Source organism: Cynara cardunculus (genome assembly GCF_001531365.2).
Source record: "Cynara cardunculus var. scolymus isolate 2C chromosome LG 3, CcrdV1, whole genome shotgun sequence".
Classification (NCBI taxonomy): Eukaryota; Viridiplantae; Streptophyta; class Magnoliopsida; order Asterales; family Asteraceae; genus Cynara; species Cynara cardunculus.
The window spans coordinates 39,554,928-39,575,127 of record NC_037530.1 but is presented as its reverse complement, the minus strand read 5'-3'; the positions used below and the strand labels follow the sequence as shown (position 1 = coordinate 39,575,127).

The 20,200-nt window shown below is 31.1% G+C and overlaps 1 protein-coding gene across 1 annotated transcript; it reads right to left on the bottom strand.

Annotated features, from left to right (window-relative positions):
• Nucleotides 1-12,557: 12,557 nt before the first annotated feature.
• Nucleotides 12,558-13,725, bottom strand: LOC112510074. The gene is made up of 2 exons (XM_025115358.1): nucleotides 13,406-13,725; nucleotides 12,558-13,293 (listed from the first exon to the last, which is right to left on the bottom strand). Exon 2 carries the CDS (start codon nucleotides 13,289-13,291, stop codon nucleotides 12,776-12,778), a length of 516 nt encoding a protein of 171 aa, XP_024971126.1. The 5' UTR covers nucleotides 13,292-13,293; nucleotides 13,406-13,725; the 3' UTR covers nucleotides 12,558-12,775.
• Between the last annotated feature and the right edge of the window lie 6,475 nt (nucleotides 13,726-20,200).

The following is a 20,200-nucleotide window of genomic DNA, read 5'->3' as shown; positions in this document are numbered from 1 at the left end:
CTATAATATCTAATGTTCTTGTAGTAAATTGCTATAACTAAGCATTTTCTTTCCGCTAAAGTACAACATAAAATGACGAGATATTTAGATTGATTGATTTGTCAACCAAATATCTATCAATATCATTTATATTCTTGACATATTTTATTGTTGCTGCAAAAAAAGATTTCAATATTTTTCTCTTATTAATTAGATTATCTGTCATCATTATTTGATTGAATTTTTTTTATAACCTGTACGATTTAGCTAAAATGAAATACAAACATAATATCTATAAAAATTATATAAAATTTATACACTATTAATATATATTATATACATAACAAACATATATATATACATAATTGTATAAAAATTATATATTCACGACGGGTTGGGTGAGTTGAGCTAGGCCCAACCAAATTTCAACCCTCTTAATTGATGGGTGAACGGTTTGATAGTTTGGCAGGTTGAGTTTAATTGAGTTGTTAGCAGGTTGGGTTGGGCGGATTTTACGGGTTGACAATTTTTTGTACACCTCTAATGTCAGTCGAGCTCAAATATATACCCGATTCAAATTTCACAGTTATTTTTCAAGTTCGAATTCGACTCGAAAACTCATGAGTAGTTGAGAACTAAACTTGAATCGAACTCGATTACAATTTTTAAAACCAATCTCGAACTCGAATCAAACTCGAACCAAATTCACCCGTTGAAATTTATGAAATTTTATGGCCTTCATATGAATCATAAAATATAAAGGTGTTCTCTTAAACTTTATAAACTAAAGAGACGCACCTCAAACTTCCTCGTCAAAAGACAAAGTTAGAAGCTCCATTCACTTTTCTACTGTTTATAATCTCTCTTCCAATATGCAACAATTTCTCGACATTTTTGTAGTTTTTTTTTTATTTTTTTTTTAAATTATGATTTTAGTAAAAAGATAATTGATTAGTTACGGTTTAAAAGTTTAAATATCTAAAAATATAAGACATTTTTATTATATTATATTTTATTAATTATATTATAAAACCGATTATATTTTAAAACTAATTATATATAAAAAAAACTCGTAAGATTACGAGTTTTTTTTAATCGAGTACTTGGTAGCTCGACTCGACTCGTTAATATACCGAGCCGAGCCTATTTGAATCAAGATTTGGCCTTGTCAATCTCGAGTAGCTCGTGAGTTATCTCGTATAATTTACACTCCTACATAAAACCGGAGTTTGAGTTCGAACTAGATCGAAAAGACCTGGTTCGATCGGAACTTGATCGAGACCAAAAGATATCGGAAACTAGTTTTCAGAGCAAAGCTATGAATGAACTGAATATAATTGTTTCTGTTTCGGTTTAATTATCCGGTTTTACTGGTCTTTATTAATTTTTACCCCAATTTTGAACTTTGGTTTAAGACTTTACGTTTTAATGGACGAAATGTTCCGGTCTATACGTGGGTTTTGTATAATTTGATTAAAAAAATCGGGGCGGGTTAAATGCGCCCCTACTTATTAGTTTCTTTTTCATACACATTAATATAAAGATTTACTTTTTACATTTTTAATGTATAATTTAACCTGATTTTGACATAAAAATAAATACATATAACATTAGGGTTGTGTTTACGTGAGACCAGTCTATTTTCGTGATATCCTTGATATCACTTTTTTACACTTGAAATTCACAATAAAACGCTGCGAAGGTAAAAATGCCGAACTTTCACAGCAAAAACAATATGAATGTTACCTTCACAGTGTTTTGCTGTGAAGTTTCAAGTGTAAAAAAATGGTCGCACGGATTTCACGAAAACAAGCTGGTACCACATGATTTGAAACATATAACATTATCCTAAAGATATTGGATATCATAATTACAAACAGAATATATATCTTGTTAGAAAGATGTGTAAATCAATATTAGAATCTTAAAAAAAAGGGATAATTCTTTTAAATTAAATATTTTTATTTTGAATATTTTGAAAAAATAAATATTTTTTCTTGGTAAACATCGTCATCCAGGTCATCTTGCGCGTACTGACTAAGGGGCCGTTTACCAAACACTTACCCGGTAAATGCCTACCGGTAAAATTTAACACTATTATTTACTTACCGGGTAAGATTTTAATCTATCAAAACGACATTGTGTACAACAATTCACCCGTTTACCGTGGTAAGAGTCGTCGTCCTCATTTACCGGGTAAGACTCATGGTCCTTGTCTCGCTCTTACCGGGTAAGAATCTCAGTCCTTACCATATGTATCTGGTAAGATAATGTGACTTGGCAAGTGCTTACCTAGGTAAGTGTTTGATAAACGGTCCCTAAACTCTCCGAGTTATCGTAGATGGCCTGAACCCTAGAGTCATCGTAGGTAAAGTTCTATGGCTACAAGGGCTTTAACAACGCCATGATTCGAATCAAAAGAAAGATGAGATTTCCACTACATCCGCCTGAGTTGGGTTGTGTCGCACCACTTAACCCTCGTAGTGATGTAGAGGGAAATCTTCTTATCTACAACGGGTTCGAATTCAAGTGTTGTCAAAGGTTATAGTTATGGAGGTTTAATGCAATGACTCCAAGCTATTTATGGTCGTCTGAAGGATTAATCAGTGCACATAAACTTCTAAACTGGTTTGAAAACCCACATTTACAAAATAAAGAACAAAATTATAAAATTAATTTAAAAACTCATATTGTATTTTTACATAAATGATTATATATGATAAAATGTATTCATTTTTTTATGAATAAGGATGAGATGGGTTTCCAGAACTATGTTCATAAGAGAAATTAAAATAAATATTATTTTATATTCTTATATAAATATTAAAATAAATTATATATATATATATATATATATATATAGGTGGAGGTTCAAACGAGAACCCCTGTGATTTACGAAATGCGAGAACAACCCAGTAACCTCAAACTTTTTTAATTAATAAATTAACTTTTATTATATATAAATAATTTAATAAGGACAATAATGTAATTAAGTAATTTTTATAATTTATATTTTATTTTAATTAACCATAATTATCTTTTCACGTTCCACGTTTTACTCTTGGTAGTTATCTTCTTCTTCTCGTTAACATCTTTTCTTCATATCACACCTCTATCACATAAGTATCAGACTCATATCATATGATTATCACACCCATATTATATGATTACACCAAAATTTTAACTTGTCAACCAAAACGATAACCCAAGTGATGTATAACAGTGATTATCACACCCTTATCACATGATTATCACACCCAAATCACATGATGACACCAAAATTTTAACTTATCAACCAAAACGTTAACCCAAGTGATGTATAATGGTGATTATCACACCCCTATCACACTCATATCACATGATTATCACACCCCTATCACATGATTACACCAAAATTTTAACTTATTAACCAAAACGATAACCCAAGTGATGTATAATGGTGATTATCACACCTCTATCACATGATTATCACACCTATATCACATGATTATCACACCTAGTATAATCCTAACCTATTTCGTAACCGTTTTACTATATAATGATAATAATGAGTGTTTAAAAGATAATGATCGTGTTTAAAAGATTTGATGATATCATTTCCATTATTACCCTTTTAATTTTAAATTTTTTTGAATCTTTTTAAATTTTAATTTTAATTTTAAAAATCTTTTAATTTTATTTTTTATCACAATATGAGGTTATTGGGTTGTTCTTGCGTTCTCGTAAATCACAGGGGTTCTCGTTTGAACCATTCCCTATATATATATAAGAGACATGTGAATGTTTTTTCATGTCTGAACAAGAATTCAACTCAGTTGGCACTGATTACCATCTCACCCTCACCATCATTTACAGTCGCTATCATCTTCAGGTTCAGAACATAATTAAGACACAAGAGATTTGATTCAGATCATTTTTAATGCATGCAAAAGTATTTCGTCAAGATGATTAGGGATGTATATGGGTTGAGTTGGTTGGATTGAAAACATTTGAACAACTCAATTCAATGTTTACGGTTTGAAATTTTTTAACCCGACTCAACTCAATCCAACCCAACTCGTACAGGTTGGACGGGTTCAGTGGCGGATTCAGGATTTTTGTTCAGTGGCGTCACCTTTAAGGTAGACTAAAAACCCGCAAAATCCTTCGATGTATTTTTAACCTAATTACAATGTTTTCGAGGGAATTTTAAAGTTTTTTGCTTGATTTCGAAGGATTTTTTTAGTTTTTTTGTCGATTTCGAATAACTTTTTTTGTTTTTTTGATTGATTTCAACAGATTTTTTTTTTGTTAGAGTAACAGTTTCAATTGGGGTTGGGGCCCGTGGAAAAATATAATGGGAGGAAGTGAAAGGTAAATCATGTAAAACCTAAATTTTAACTTATGAATTTTTTTTTTGAGTTTTTGACTGGGGTCCCTTCCCCCTCCTTTAAACCACTGCACCCTTCCCTGGTCGGATTGATACTTTGGTATTAATTTGTTGCATGTCACCGTATGTATTTTGAAACTACAATGCAAACAAGTTTTCTTTGGTAGAGTTAGTTTGCAAGACTTTTATTTCATCCAAGAACATGAGTTTGAATCTTATAGTGTCATTTTCTTAGAAAATGGTGTTATGCTTTGAATTTTTTTTTTATATTTGTTTCTTATAGTCAAATGGTGTCACAATTTGATTTTTCCCCCCTATATTTATTTCTTATAGCCAAATGGTACCACCGTTTGAAAAAAAAAATCTGGGTCCATCCCTGACTCCAAATGTCAAAAGTGTCAGGAGGTCTCAGGTTCAAATTCAAGGAGAAATAAAAACCCCTTGTGACCATGGATGTTCAAATGCGGTGACTCCGTGATACCCGCAAAACAGGTGGTTGCTCTGAGATTAGTCGGCTCGCATAGCGGGTTGGATATCCAGGTGAATCAAAAAAAGTATCTTCACCGGTTTTGTTATTTAATTTTTTTTTTTTTTTTTGCAGATTTATAAAAGATTTGCTACAACAGTTATGTTAAATTTTATTTTAAAATCAAGAAAAAATATAACATATTTGTTGGAGATGTTTTAAGAACCTATTTTTTTAACTTGGAAAAAGAGATTGAGGATCGTGAAAACCAATTTTTATATGTTTTTCAGACTGTGAAACAATGCATATGAAAATACAGTTTTGTCGTTTAATATTAATCTTTTTAATGTATATTTTCTGTGATTTTTTGTTTCGGATTGAAAACACAGTATAACCACATGCATTGTTTTACAATATGAAAAAACTTAAAAGTGGACCTACTAATCCCTAAATGCGGTCTGGACTTTGAGGGGTGCTCCGGAATCTTAGAAAATACAAGGAATATCTGTTGTGGCCTTCTCCTGTTCATCAACTATAACTGCATTCTTCTGTAGTTGGTGTTACGGATCAGCCTCACGCTTCAAACAAAAAAAGGGAAAAGAATCTTCCGAAAAATCCACCAGAAAAACCCAAAAATTCTAACGAAATCAAGAAAAAGAACCCAAAAATTCTATGAAATCAACCAAAAAACTTAAAAATCTCTAGAAATCAATTAAGCAACTTAAAAAATCCGCAAGACAATAAAATTCGGCTAAAAACATATCGGACGACTTTGCATGTTGTTGATTCATCTTAAAGGTGCACCCGTTCAACTAAAGCATATAGGACAAATTGATCGCAAACTGCCTAAAGCACACTGTACAAAAAAATTCCGCCTCTTGATTATGTGTATTTTGAAATTTGTAGGCAGTTATCAAATCAGTTGCAGATAATGTTGAGAGCAAATTTTGGAACCGGTTTAATCCACGTCGTTGACATTGATTTGATGATTTGCACGAACGATTGAATGGTTTTGTACGGCTTGTAATTTATACTATATTATAAAGCATTTGACAAAAACTCTTAAAAACCATTTTTTATGCATGAAGTACTGTATATTGATGCATATTACTTAAAATTCAAGATTACAAGTAAATTATGTATAAGTACAACTTATTAAAGCTTCATGTTTGAATTCGTGTAACTAATTGCGGAAAAACATCTCATTTTAAAAAATAAAAAATCTAAAATATAATTAGAATAATTATCGAGTTCTAATAAAAAAATTAATTATTATCTTTATACGAAAATTATATTATTAAATCAAATATAAATTACTTTGTTATTGAACCTAAATTATAATAAAAAAAGTAAATTAAAAAATTATACAAAAAATATGAATTTTAAATAGTTAATTTGATACTAATATCAATATATTTTTATCAAATTTTTATGATATCTTCAAATTTATATTTTATTAAAAAATAAAAACATCATCGTTTTTTCAAAATCATATAAAACCATATTATAACAACGACTGAGATAAAAAATAAAATAAAATATTAAAATCAAAATATATCTCGTTCCATTACAAAAGTACCTTCTACTGTATGTGTCTGTAGATAGATAGGTAAGGGGAGGGGGTAAAATTTGTAAGCTCAAGTACACTCGTACTGAATGGAATTGAACATAGCTTGTGCGGACCATGCCACCATATAGGTGTGGTGACTCATTGGTCCTTGGGTGCACACCACCTAACCCATGGCTTAGACTCATTGTCCTAACCATATACATATGGTCCATCCACCTCCATCTTCAAAATAATCACCCAAATTGGTACTCTCTTTATTTTTTATTTTATTAAAAAAATTCATATAAAAATGTGTTTTTTAATATTTCCAAAATCTTTTTTTTTTCAAAGAGTAAAAATAACACCACCCATTAAAAACAGATATTTGACCAAAAGGTCTCTGGTCTAGTAGTATTGTAGTTTTTGACCTCCTAGAAGGTTGAGATTCAAACCTCATCAAAGATAAGCAAAATGTGTAAGTTTATTGCATTTGCCGTATATAAATATTATATACTTAAAAAACAGATATTTGAATTTAGAAAGACATAAAATTTGTTATTGTCAGGTCATGGTTGACAAAAGTCTACAATGTACATGCACTGAGGATTAAACGCAGATTAGAGTTTCAACATATAAAACTGTGCTTTTTTATTTGAATATCATTTTAATAAATTTTTCTCAAATAAAAATGTGTTTTTTTATATTTTCAATAACTTCGTTTTATTAAAAAGAGTATAAATAACAGCACCCATTAAAAACATATATCTGGATTTAGAAAGACATAAAAGGAGCTATTTACCAAATGTTTACCCGAATAAGTGTTTATCGGCAAAATCAACATTATTACTTACTTGGTAAGATTTTAGTCCAACAAATTGGTTTCATATGCAACAATTTACCGGGTAAGCGCTAACCGTGGTAAGAGTCGTCGCACTCACTTACCGGATAAGACCCATGGTCATGACTTTGCTCTTACCGGGTAAGATTTTTAGTATTTGTCATATTCATCCAGTAAGGTAATATGACTTAGTAAACATTGGTAAAGGGACCCAAAATCTTATTATTGTTACATCACGATTGACAAACATCTGTAATGTGCATGCCCTGAGGATTAAACGCAGATTGGAGTTTGGCATACTCTGTCTTAGTTTATATAAAAATCGTTTACTTTTATAAGATTGAAAACTTTATTTCACGTTTTTTAGTATTACTTTTTCAATGATTGGTCGGCAATCAAACGGTTCTGATTTATACTTTCAATAATAACAAAACAACAAAAAATAATGAATAAAACACAGGTTGATTAGTGTAAATTGAATAGTTAATTTGACAATTATTGGCATAGTGACAATAGAAAAAACCAAATCCCCCAATTATTGGGTTGTTGTATGAGTGGACAAAAATTTAATGAATACAGTTATAATGCAAAAAATATATATCTGAGTTGACTTATTTATACAGATATAAACTCGCTGATAGAATTGAATAAATGTTCGATTATGTTGCAAATAAGCTTAAAATCATAATAATCATTTTTTTATAAAATTTGACAGATCCTATTTTGACAAACAGCAAACCACTGTTGTAAAATTAATGAATTGGGTTGATCGGATTAACCGGGTTGATCGGGTTTTTGAGCACTTCCAGTTGTAACAGAACTGATATTCGATGATAAGGTATAAACTTATCCAACTATTCATAACATGGTCTTGGTATAGTTCTTAGTCTTTTGACCTACTACATGCCTAGAGTACCATGACATAAAACAGTACAACTTTTTATATCTGGTTTACATATTTTATATCGTAACTGATTAATTGATTTTGTTTTCTTAGGCCTTGTTTGTTTTTCATAAAAAAATTGTTATCACCCTTTTATGGTTGAATCGTTAAGAGGTAAGGTCATTCAGACTGTTTATTTTTTTCAATTTTTTCGAGGAACTTGTATCTTATTTTACTCTTATCTGGTAAGAGGTAAACCAACCTCTTATTGTTCTTCAAATTCTCAACAACAGCATTTCTCAATCGATTAGTCTTAATCGATTATTTCTCTCAGTAGATCATCACCAAACCAATTCTCACCTCTCTCAATTAATGTATTTTAATAAGATGTAAATGTGTTAAATATCGTTAATGACATATTTTCGTTTAAATGAATGTTAATTATATAATTTATATGTAAAATTAGTAATGATGATGAATAAATATGTGAAATTGTATAAATTTATCTATAAATTCAACACTATAACTTTTAATGGGTAAAATAGACAATTTAAACAAATTCAGACGTTTATCAGTCTACAAAAACAAACAATCTTATTGATTCAGATTTCAGACTTCAGCATCACCTCTTATAAATTTGAAGTGAAATAAGATTTCAGACTTTAATACCTCTTAAAAAATAAACGCTGCCTTATTCTTCCTATAGAAAAACAAATAACTTTTCGAAATAAATACTCTTTTTAAAAAAATAAATAGATTTGTCATCACCTGTAGTTCTGTATGATGATGCCAAAACCCGTGGCCGATACAACTACTAAGTACAAGTTCTGTAAAACCAACTTGTCGAAAATACACGTTTCTAAAATTAACGTTATTATATATCACTTAGGGGCCGTTTACCAAACGCATATCCGGATAAGCGCTTACCAAAATCACATTACCTTATCGAATGAATATGTTAAGGATCAAGAATCTTACCCGGTAAGAGTGAGACAAAGACCAAGAGTTTTATCCGGTAAGTGAGGACGACAACTCTTACCATGATAAGTGCTTACCGGGTAAATGGTTGTATATGATGTCGTTTTGTTGGACTAAAATCTTACCCGATAAGTAAATGATAGTGTTAAATTTTACCGGCAAACGCTTACCGAGTAAGTGTTTGATAAACGACCCCTAATTTACAATCATCGAAAACACCAGACAGTTAATACATTAAATATAAACCAGTTTACAATCAGTAAAAAACCGATAATAAATGAAATTATACATAAGAGTAGGGCCTTGTCTAGATCCACTCATATGCACTCTTTGGATCCTTTGTACTTGGCATCACATGCATTGGCCTTCCCTTCCTACACAAACAAACAAAAACTATTTGCATTCTTTCAACCTTTACTTTTTCATTGCAATTCATGTCATATTTCATATCATACACTAGTTGTGTAACTGTGCGATGCGACGGGAGCTATGAATTTAACGATTTTGAAGTTTCATTGGTTTTATAAGATAAGATTTAACGATGATATATGTTACACTTGGTCTTTACATATTAATACAATTTGAATAAATAAGAATTATGGTTCCAATTACAGACTATCGATGAAAAAAAATTGTATGACAGTTTAAAATCCAACATATTTAAACGACTCCACAAATGTGTTCGATTTACACAAAGAGCAAAGAACCAAGAAACTTGAGTTTTAAGATAAACACTCAAAACCAATAAAGAAAACTACAATTTTAACAGATCATAAGCCATGAAAAGACAAAAAAAGATGGGTTTTAGAATGAAATTTCAACTGCTTACCCTCTTTCTTGTCCAGAAACTCAGATTAAGGTTGAATTAATACATGTACATATATATATTTAAAAAAAAAAACCCAATAACATATTAATTTAGAACATATTATACAGTGCAATTTGGACAGCCTAACCCCAAAATATATAGTATATATATATATATATATATATATATATATATATAAAATAACTATAAAAGTATAAATCGTAAATATTAAAAATATTTTTTCACAATATATATAATATATAATAATATAATTACGTAAAAAACTATTCAATATTGGACTCATTTCGAAGGTATTAACGAGACGATTATAATGGTGTAACTTGTTAAAATAAAAATGTATTTTTTAAACATGTTTTAATCGATATACGATTATGTATATTAATTGATAAAAGTTTAAAATGAAACATTTAAAAGTAAAGGACGTAATGTAAATTAATTAACTAATTATAGGGGTATAAAATATAAATTTAAAATTATAATTTAAAAAAAAAAATGGGTTGTGAGAGGGTGAGTGTATGTGAGAAGAGGATGGGGTGAAAAAGTGATATAAAAGTTATATTGGTCATTTAGTATTTCAAGACTTTAAGACTTTTGTTGAATTTGCTTTATAAGATAGTATAGACATCTTGATGTTCTTGCACTCGAATTAATTCGATAACGATTTTATGTGTCTCCTAAAGGGATGCTTGCCGACTGCTGTCGATGAATTTGTCGGGGTTTTACACGAAACTCTTCCAAAACCCTTCTGTGTTGATATTCCAGTATTAGAGGTACAAGGTTTCTTTTTAAAATAGAATGTTGAAAATATAATTCAAAGAAAGTTGTATGTGTACAGCTTTGAACGGTAGTGATTGTCTTTATTTATCTATCTATGTATGCACGATTGAATGGATTAAAGGTACATGCTGACTACTGATGTCGAACATGTCGCATTTGCCACGAGACTCTTCCAAACCCTTTCTACATTGATATTCCAGTGTCGTAGTTATAGGGTTATTTTAGAGAGACAATCGAGAAAATATTTCAAAGAAAGCTGTATGTGTGCAGTTTTGTCTGATGGTGGATGTCTTTATATATATAGTCATGTATGCACGATTGGATGGATTAAAGATACTTTTTTTATTGTTTATTCTATTTACGAAGATATTAGATACATATCCTTTGATTCTCTTTTATTCAGGGGACTTTAGGGACCTTGCCCCGTGGGTTTTTTTTTCCCAATAGAGTGAAACATCTCCGGTCCATTAAGGTGTTAAGTATAAAATTATTTTGGGTCCCTCCACTATTGCTGATCCAGTCAAGTTGCGTTCCGCCTCTGCATCTATCTAAGCTTGTGATATGATATATAGATAGCTTTTCTATTTATATATAGTTCGCCTTTGATTTTATCTTGACAACCATCACCATTTTTTTGATCAAGAACCGAAGAGTTGGCATCACAGTCTAAATTGATATCACGGATTACAAAATTTATATCTTTACATGTCTTATAATCATTTTTTTGCACTGGAAGGATATTCGCGCAATGCAGTGAGATAGATCGAGGTAATTTAATATAGGTTTAATAACAAAGTAATTTATTTTGATTTAATAATATAATTTTTTATAATGATAATAATTATGTATTATGTTATAAGCATAACTCAATAATTATCTTAATTATATTTTACATTTTTTATATTTAAAATGAGATGTTTATTCTGTAGTTGATTATGTTTATCTATACATAGTTACACGAACTCAAACATGTAGCTTTAATAAGTTGTACTTATATACAATTTACTTGTAACCTTGAATTTTAAGTAATATACATCAATAAACAATACTTCTTACATAAAAAATGGTTTTTAAAAGTAATTGTCAAATGCTTTATAATATAGCATAGATATCTTCCAATCTGTATTTTTTAAATCCGAATAGTGATTTTCCGCTATACGACTCGATCTCAAATTACATTTCTAGCCTTGTCACAAGATGTACGATAAAAAGGGTCCGATAAAGATTCCAAACAAACATCTTTTGGCATGATACCACCTCCCATATTACCATGTAGTTCAAGGGTTTTTTGACACACTTTCTTGTCTTTTACATACATATAGAATACAAATTCTTACCCGATAACTATCTTTTAATATTTTTTAAAGCATATATGTTCGGTTAAATGTGGTCGAAAATATGAATCTACAAATACCACTGTTCATCGTCTTTCCACCTCTTTTTATGAAACGTAATTAGCTTGTAATCCGGACGGTAAGAAAAATTGAAGAATCTCATCTCGTGGCAAAATGTATGTCCAAGAAAAGCCAAAAAGATTATTCCCGTTTGAAGATTATCAGAGCATCTTCAACAAAAGATTCTTCAAAACAGATAAATAATTTCTTTATTATATTTCACCAGTAAAAAATCTTGAAATTAAATGTTTAAAATATCTTAAATTAAATGCAAAATTTCAATATGTTGTAAATATGTGTAGACTTCCTATTTTGTTAACTAAACCACTAAATTTTAGCACAAAATCTTATCGAAAATTGCAGTGATTTGTGACACATATTCGATGAAATCAGTTGGGTATTTTTTGGATTGATGCAAGAAGTATGCGATTTAGTACCCAAAAGATTTGAAGAAATAAATTTCAAAAATGGAAGAAAAAATTCAAGTGAAAGAAGTTGCAGGAAGAACAATATAAGATGAAACCGTTCTTAATCTCTAGTAATTATGATGATTTTGGGTACAATTACTGTCTCAATCTAAATTAATCATCTAATTTTTCCCAAATCCTGTTTGCAGCATCAAGGAATTGAAGCTTACATTGTTCATTCATGGCGGATTTTTTTGATCAAGGAATTGAAGCTTACATTGTTCGTCCATGGCGGATTCTGTTGGATCATTCATCAGCTTCTTTCAATTCAGGATACGAGGATGAATCAACAGCTAGGGTTAGATTTGGCATACAGCTTTCAGATCGAGAAAGTGAACTGCTATCGATGTTCTTCGTTGGACTACTAGGCATAGACCTTAGAGATCTAGGTGAATCCAAACTTCGCCGGAGAATCTGTCTCATGGCGGCGATCAAATGCACCGCCGGATTAGGTGGCGGACCTGATGATCTAGAAGCTCTACAAAACGTCATATGGCGATTCATAGCTTCTTCGGTGCTGATCAGCCTTTCACTTCTAACGATTTCATCTTTCACCGCTTCTCCACATAATCCACAGATCCATTTTCCTTGATACCTTTCTCGAATCCTCTCCATGTACGCCGGCGTACACTCCTCCGTTAATCCACAGCAATCGCAAACGGCAAACTCTACTTCCGTCGTCTGAGAACTCAGATTCGCCGTCACCGGCGGCGACTCCGTCGCCGGCATCATCATCGCATCACTCATAACCGTAGTCGACATCCCTAAAACCAAAATAAAACCACAAAATCATCATCAACATTAACCAAAACCTAACATCAAATTCCAAATTCCAGATTCAAAATCAAATACATACAACAAACAAAATCAAATTACCAGTAGAAGGAGAGAAGTTCGATGGATCAACAGCAACAATTTCACTTCAGATATACAAAAACAGTTGTATATATACTTATATCGATGTGTATGTATATATATATATATATATAGCACAACCAAAATTCGTGTTGAAGAACAACGATTACACTGAGTTATCTCTTCTTTTCCCAATCTCCTTCTTCAACCTTGGATTTCTTAGGAAAAAGAAAGAAAAATCTGAAAGACATTTCAGATAATCTTAACCAACTTGTATCTCAACACGATGATCAAAACCAATATATTAAATCTGAATATCAACCTCTGAATCAACCAAAGACAATACGATGACTGAAAACAGGGGAGTTTTAGAGAGAGAGAGAGAGAGGGGGGGGACGTAGGCAAATAGTTGGAATAGGAGAGAGAGAGATATAAATTTATGGTGGGTTTTTTTGTAGAGGGGTGTGAAATGAAAAACAAAGGAGTAAATTACGTTTTTAGTCTCTGTAGTTTATTAAAACTTTCTATTTTGGTCCCTGTATTTTTTTAATTTATGTTTTTCATCATTATGACAGAATAAGTTTTACGCTTTCTCATTCTGTCTTTAATTAAGAGATGGAAAAAATTTATCTCTCTGTTATCAAAGGTAACAGTGTCATTTGATTAATTGAAAAGTATAATATTTTTTTTTGATTAACCTGGATATCCAATCCGCTATGTGAGCTGATTAATCCCAGGACGACCACTTGCTTTGCAGATAACTCGGAGTCACCACATTTGAATCTCTGTGGCCACAAGGGAATTTTTATTCCTACTTGGATTTGAACCTGGAGCCTCCTAGTACTGTTGACCTTTGGAGCCAAGCTCAAACTAATCAGGCACCACCCTTATCACATATTTCTAAAACTGTCACTTTTACCGCGGACATTTATTTTGAGACGCAGTACAATTCGATGTTTTTTTGTTTTTATGATTTAATTCCTTATTTCCAAAATAAATGTTCATAATGTAAAAGACACGGTTTTAGAAAAACTGTAATTAATTCACTTTTTAACTAACAAAAAACTAATTTTAACCTAAATTATAGAGAAAAGATTTTATCCATCTGATAATTAATGGTAAATAAGAAAGTAAACATTACTTTTGAAGGTGGATACTTAGGTGACGTTTGTTTTTTAAGTGATGCTGAAGTCTAAACTTTTATTTCATTTCTGATTAATAAGAGGTGGTGTTGAAGTCTGAAATATGAATCAATAAGACTGTTTGTTTATGTAACTGATAAATGTCTGAATTTGTTTAAATTTTCTATTTTATCAATTTTAAAATCATAAGGACGAAAATCACAACTTTTAACAAACCATAAGGACTAAATACGTAATATACTAAAAAAATACTCAATGATTAAGGGAGTATATTCCACTTGGAAAATGGGAATAGAATAAAATCCACGTCAACAAATAGGGGCTGTCAAATTACGCTTGTATAAATGTAGAGATTTGCCAGTTGTATAAGTACCGCGTCCAGGGATAAATTCGTAATTTCAGTGAATGTATTGTTTGTTATGGGAGATTTCCTTCCATTTTGGTTACCTAATTTCCACTCGTTTAAAGCCACGTGGACATAGCCAACGTGTACATCCAGTTATCCAGCTCAGCATGACAACTATTTTTTTAGGAAATTATTTTATTATTTGGTGGCAATAATTATAATAATAAATAATAATACCATTTGGTTATTTTTTAAGCCATGATTTAGCATATTTTAAATGTACGATATCTTTCTATTTTTATAATTGCAATTTAAATCTATTTCCTTATTTTTCTCTAATTAATTAATTTATTATTAATTATATATTTATCAAATCTTTTGATATTTTGTGTTGTACGTTTTATCAATTACAGATTTTAATGGATTCACGCAACGGGTTAGGTTCACGTGAGACCAACTTGTTTTCGTTAGACTATTTTTTTACACTTGAAATTTCACAGCAAAACGCTGTGATAGTAAAAAAACCAAGCTTTCATAGCAAAAACATTATGGATGTTACTTTCACAGTTTTTTGGTGTGAAGTTTCAAGTGTAAAAAAATGATCATATAGGTTTTATGAAAACACGGTGGGTTGATGTGATCCTAAGTCGTCACACAACAACTTATAATCAAATAAATGTTTTTGAAAATCTAATTTGATTTTTATCAACTGTAATTTAGGTCGATTTCAGAGCCATGTTTTTATTTTATGATTAATTGATCTAAAAATACACAAATAAACTGAAGGACCGGTACCGACTTATGAAGTGTTTTTTATTATGGAGAATCGAATAAGGACCAGTTATTATGAAGTATGGTCGAAGCCCAGTTAATAAGTTTGTCAATGGTCCAAGTGGCAGTAAGGATCGGGCTTTTAGGGATCATCCTCAGAGGTCATTTGTTCAAGTATTGTAAAACCATTGAAGATCTTTCAGACTGTTCTCCAAGGCCTTTGGAAATAGTCAAGGTGTGCACAAGTTTCCCCGAACACCCATGATAAACAACTAAATGGCTTTTGTCCTAGCGGTATCGTAGTTTTTGTTCTCCTAAAAGGTCAGGGGTTCAAACCTCAACAAATGTGAGGAGAGTGTGCGAGTTTTTTTTGTTGCATTTGTCATATATAAATATTATATACTTCAAAAAGAAACACCCATGATTAACAATATAAAAGCTCATATTAATCTAAAATTAAAGTTTATAATATATTAACTAGGAGTGGTTAAGGATCAAAATATCAGTCTGAACTCACGTTTCAAAATGAAGAACGGTTATTACTCTATCCGACTCTTATTCATTTCTAGTCTTATATATGGTTGGATTCACATGAGACCAGACTGTTTTCGTGACCACTTTTTACATTTGAAACTTCACAGCCTAACGCTGTGAAGATAAAAAAAAAACTGAATCCTCACAACAAAAACACTATGAATGTTACCTTTACAGTGTTTTGCTGTGAAGTATCAAGTGTAAAAAAATAGTCTCACGGATCTCACAAAAACAAGCTGGTTTCACGTGACCCTAAGTACAACAATGTAACTATTGATACAAATTCTTTTTAATAAAAAAAATATTGATTTTATTTTGCCAATTAAAAACTTGTATATTTTCTTTGACCATAAAATGTTGTATTTATAAAAGTAGTATGTATTTAATGATACTTGCATTTACTTTATAACCAATCATATTTATTCTAGTAATGATTTGGTTGGAAGTTGTTATATTTAATTATATTTTCCATTTTAATTTATTATAATTAATATTTTTAATGTATATGGACTTTTATAGCCAATGTGTCATGTTATGTAGAATTTCATGTCATTTAATTTATTTTTTAAAATTAAATATAAACAATAAATATTTATTAAATATTATTTCTCATTAATAATTTTCTATTTTATAAATAAAAATAAAAACCATGCCTAATATATATACAAACTTATTGAATACCTGTTACAAAAATAAAAACAGTTGACTAAAAAATTAATCGTACAAATGCAGTGACGTGGGTAGAAAATCTGTAAAAAGAGTAGTACAAAATTTATTAACCCTATGGGGAAAAGTACTGAGAATTATGAATTTGTACTGAAAATATTTTTTTATTAAATAATAAAGTGAAAGAAACGAATCGTACTTTCTAGATTTGTTTGAATGAATAATAACTTGTTATTTGTAACACTGGAAAACGAGAGACGGGCAATGACGGTACGTGGAGTCGTGGAGTATGATTGAAGAAATAGGTGGGGGCGTAGGGGCGTTGCGTTGCCATAGAATCAGAGTGAGTGACCATGCCGTTGCTATCATATAACGATCAATCATACAAATAATAATTTACTGTTTTATTTGTTTGATATCATTTATTTTTATTTTTAAAATTATATCATGTGAAAAAAGTTATGTTTTTTTTTATTAACCTGGATATCCAACCCGCTATGTGAACCGACTAATTCTTGGGCGACCACCTGTTTTGCAGATAGCCCGGAGTCACCGCATTTGAACCTCCGTGGCCATAAGAGGATTTTTTTTATTCCTCCTTGGATTTGAACTTGGGACCTTCTGGTACTTTTGACTTTTGGAGCTAAGTTCAAACCAATCAGGCACCACCCTTGTGGTTAAAGTTATGAATTTTGTCATAAAACAAAATTGAAGCTGGTTTGAGAGTTGTGTTTCTTAAAAAAGGTTGAAATTACGAAGGAAAAACCCTTGTTTTGTTAGGGTTGCAAGTTTTATTATCTTACAGTTACAATTAAACAGGCGATGAGATGAATTGTCTTTTTGGTAAATCATAAAAACATCAAAATCAAATGTTACTGTCGTTTTACCTGCTTTTATAAATTTATCTGGTTTATGAAAGCATAAATGCTTGTAAAACATTGTTTTTCACGATGTTAGTTTTGTAATTGTTAAAACATAAAAAGAAAAACGCTGCTATGCCTAATTAACGAATTACTAAAATCTTAAGGGTTGACACAACGGTAATTATTAGGGGTGAGCAGCGGAACCGGGTACCCGGTTATGGAACCGGAACCGCCTTGGAACTGCCGGTTCCGGAACCGGAACCGATATGAGTAGTTTCGGTTCCGGTTCCTAAAATACGGAACCGATTGAGAATGGTTCCGGTTCCGGTTCCTAAAATACGGAACCGATTGAGAATGGTTCCGGTTCCGGTTCTCAATTTTTCGGAACCGTTACCCGCCGGGTATCCGGTATTTTTCAAGTAAAAAAATAATTATTATTTTTTAATACCAAATTTATATTAGGTTTACATCTTGAAAGCACGTCGTCATTTTCATTCTTCATCTAAAWTCTCCATATAAAATGATTCGTATTTTTTCAAATTGTGTATTCACTTGGATTCATACTAGTAATCGTTAAACTTTGAACATTTACCATTATAATATGTAATCGTTAAACTTTGAATATTTTCTATTAGTCTATTATAGTTTGTAATCGTTAAACAATATTTGTAACAATTATTTTATATAATTTGTATTCTTGCTTATTTATTTAGTGTTTTGGCAATGTTTTATTTTTTATTTTTAAACAATAAAATTTTAATATTTTAAGAAGCGGGTACCCGGAACCGGTTCCCGGTGGTTCCGGTTCCGGTTCCAAAAATTTAAGAACCGCTCTAACCGGTTCCGGTTCCGGTTCCGGTTCTAATATCTCAAGAACCGCCGGTTCCGGTTCCTGTCAAAAAGGACGGGTACCCGTCTATGCTCACCCCTAGTAATTATCATGTTATTCACGATATCATGATACAAAACTCATATTTTCAATTATGCTAAAAACTAAAAATCTCTTTTGTGGTTCATGTTACGAAATGTTTGTTTACCTCTCAATAGTTCCATTAAGAGACAACCTCTAAATCGCTAAAATATGAATCTTATTTGGCAAAAAAAAAAAAATTGTCCTTAATGGTTCTAAAACCTTGAATGATTTTGTATCTTGGGTATCTCTTAACCATTCAACACTTTAATTTCATTCTGAATAATTATCAAAAAATTATATCTCATTTTGCACTGTATTATAAGAGCTTTTTAATCATTGTATACCAAACCATTCAACAACTGTTAAACAACCTCTTAATCTTCCTAAGAGTGCCTTTTCTCTCAATTGTTAAAGCATTTTATTTTAAAAATAAACATGTCGTTATACCGTATAAAGTCAAGGGTGGTTGTTTTTTTAACTTGCTGACATAATGGTCTGGATTGCTTATTCGCTAAGCGTATCTTGATGTTTGTCCACATCCTAATGATAAACAGTGACAAAAAAGAGCCAGATGAGCTAGAATGGATGCATCGTCCTCGTTCAACCATTTTCTCTTCGGGTTTTTTTTCAACCTTGTTCTCGCCCAATCATAGATTCAGTCTTCTCTCCTTACATCGTTGTTCATCTCCTGTCTCCTGCTACCCATATTGGATCCTACTCCCTTGATCGATTGTTGCTTTTTGCTACCTTGATCATATCCTGCCCCCATTGGGTCCTGGTTTACTGTGATGAGCGACTATACCGCCCTGTATTAATGCTAGATTTAGGCGTTTTCTTTAGCTGCCAATAGAACAAAGTCAAATTATGCAATCGAAGTGATACTTCCAAAAATTCCCAGAGTTTCATAATATTACAAAGTCCATAAAATCACAATATTGTGTTGATTATCATTTGTGTAAGTTGGATTTTGGAAAATCGTTCATGGTTAGCAAATTGCTTACTGGTCCACAAAGGAAGTCAGTTGTTTCCTAAAATTTTGGTACCAATATGAAAACTAAGAAGGCAAGCAATTCTCTAATTATAACTGGAGAATTGTTTGCCTTCTCAAAAAACCATCGTTCAAAATAAAGAAAACAACATTTAAGGCTCATGGGATTTCTCATCTTTCCCGAGTTTGAATCCAGACGTTGTCAATACCCTTGTGGTTGTTCACCAGCAACGACTCTAGGCCATCCGTGGTCACTAGAGAGACTAACCGATGCGTGTAAGCTGATCTGAAAACCCACTATTATCCAAAAAGAAAACAAAGAACACAATATTGCATTTTTTTTTTGTTGAAATTCCATAAATATGCATATAACTATTTTCATTATGTTGATTGTAGATTTTGATAGTTATTTTGCATTCATTTTGAAAGGGACTTCTACATCAACTTTCTTCTTCTATTACTACCACATTTTCTTGGCCCAATCCATTAATTATGTGTTACATACATTTTATATATACTAGAAGCGTACTCGCGCAATGCAGCGAGATACATCATGATTTTAATATTTTTTTTTATTCTTTATCTCAGTCGAT

Coding starts and splice junctions, on each gene's coding strand:
- LOC112510074 (XM_025115358.1), bottom strand. CDS start 13,291: ATGTCGACTACGGTTATGAGTGATGCGATGATGATGCCGGCGACGGAG.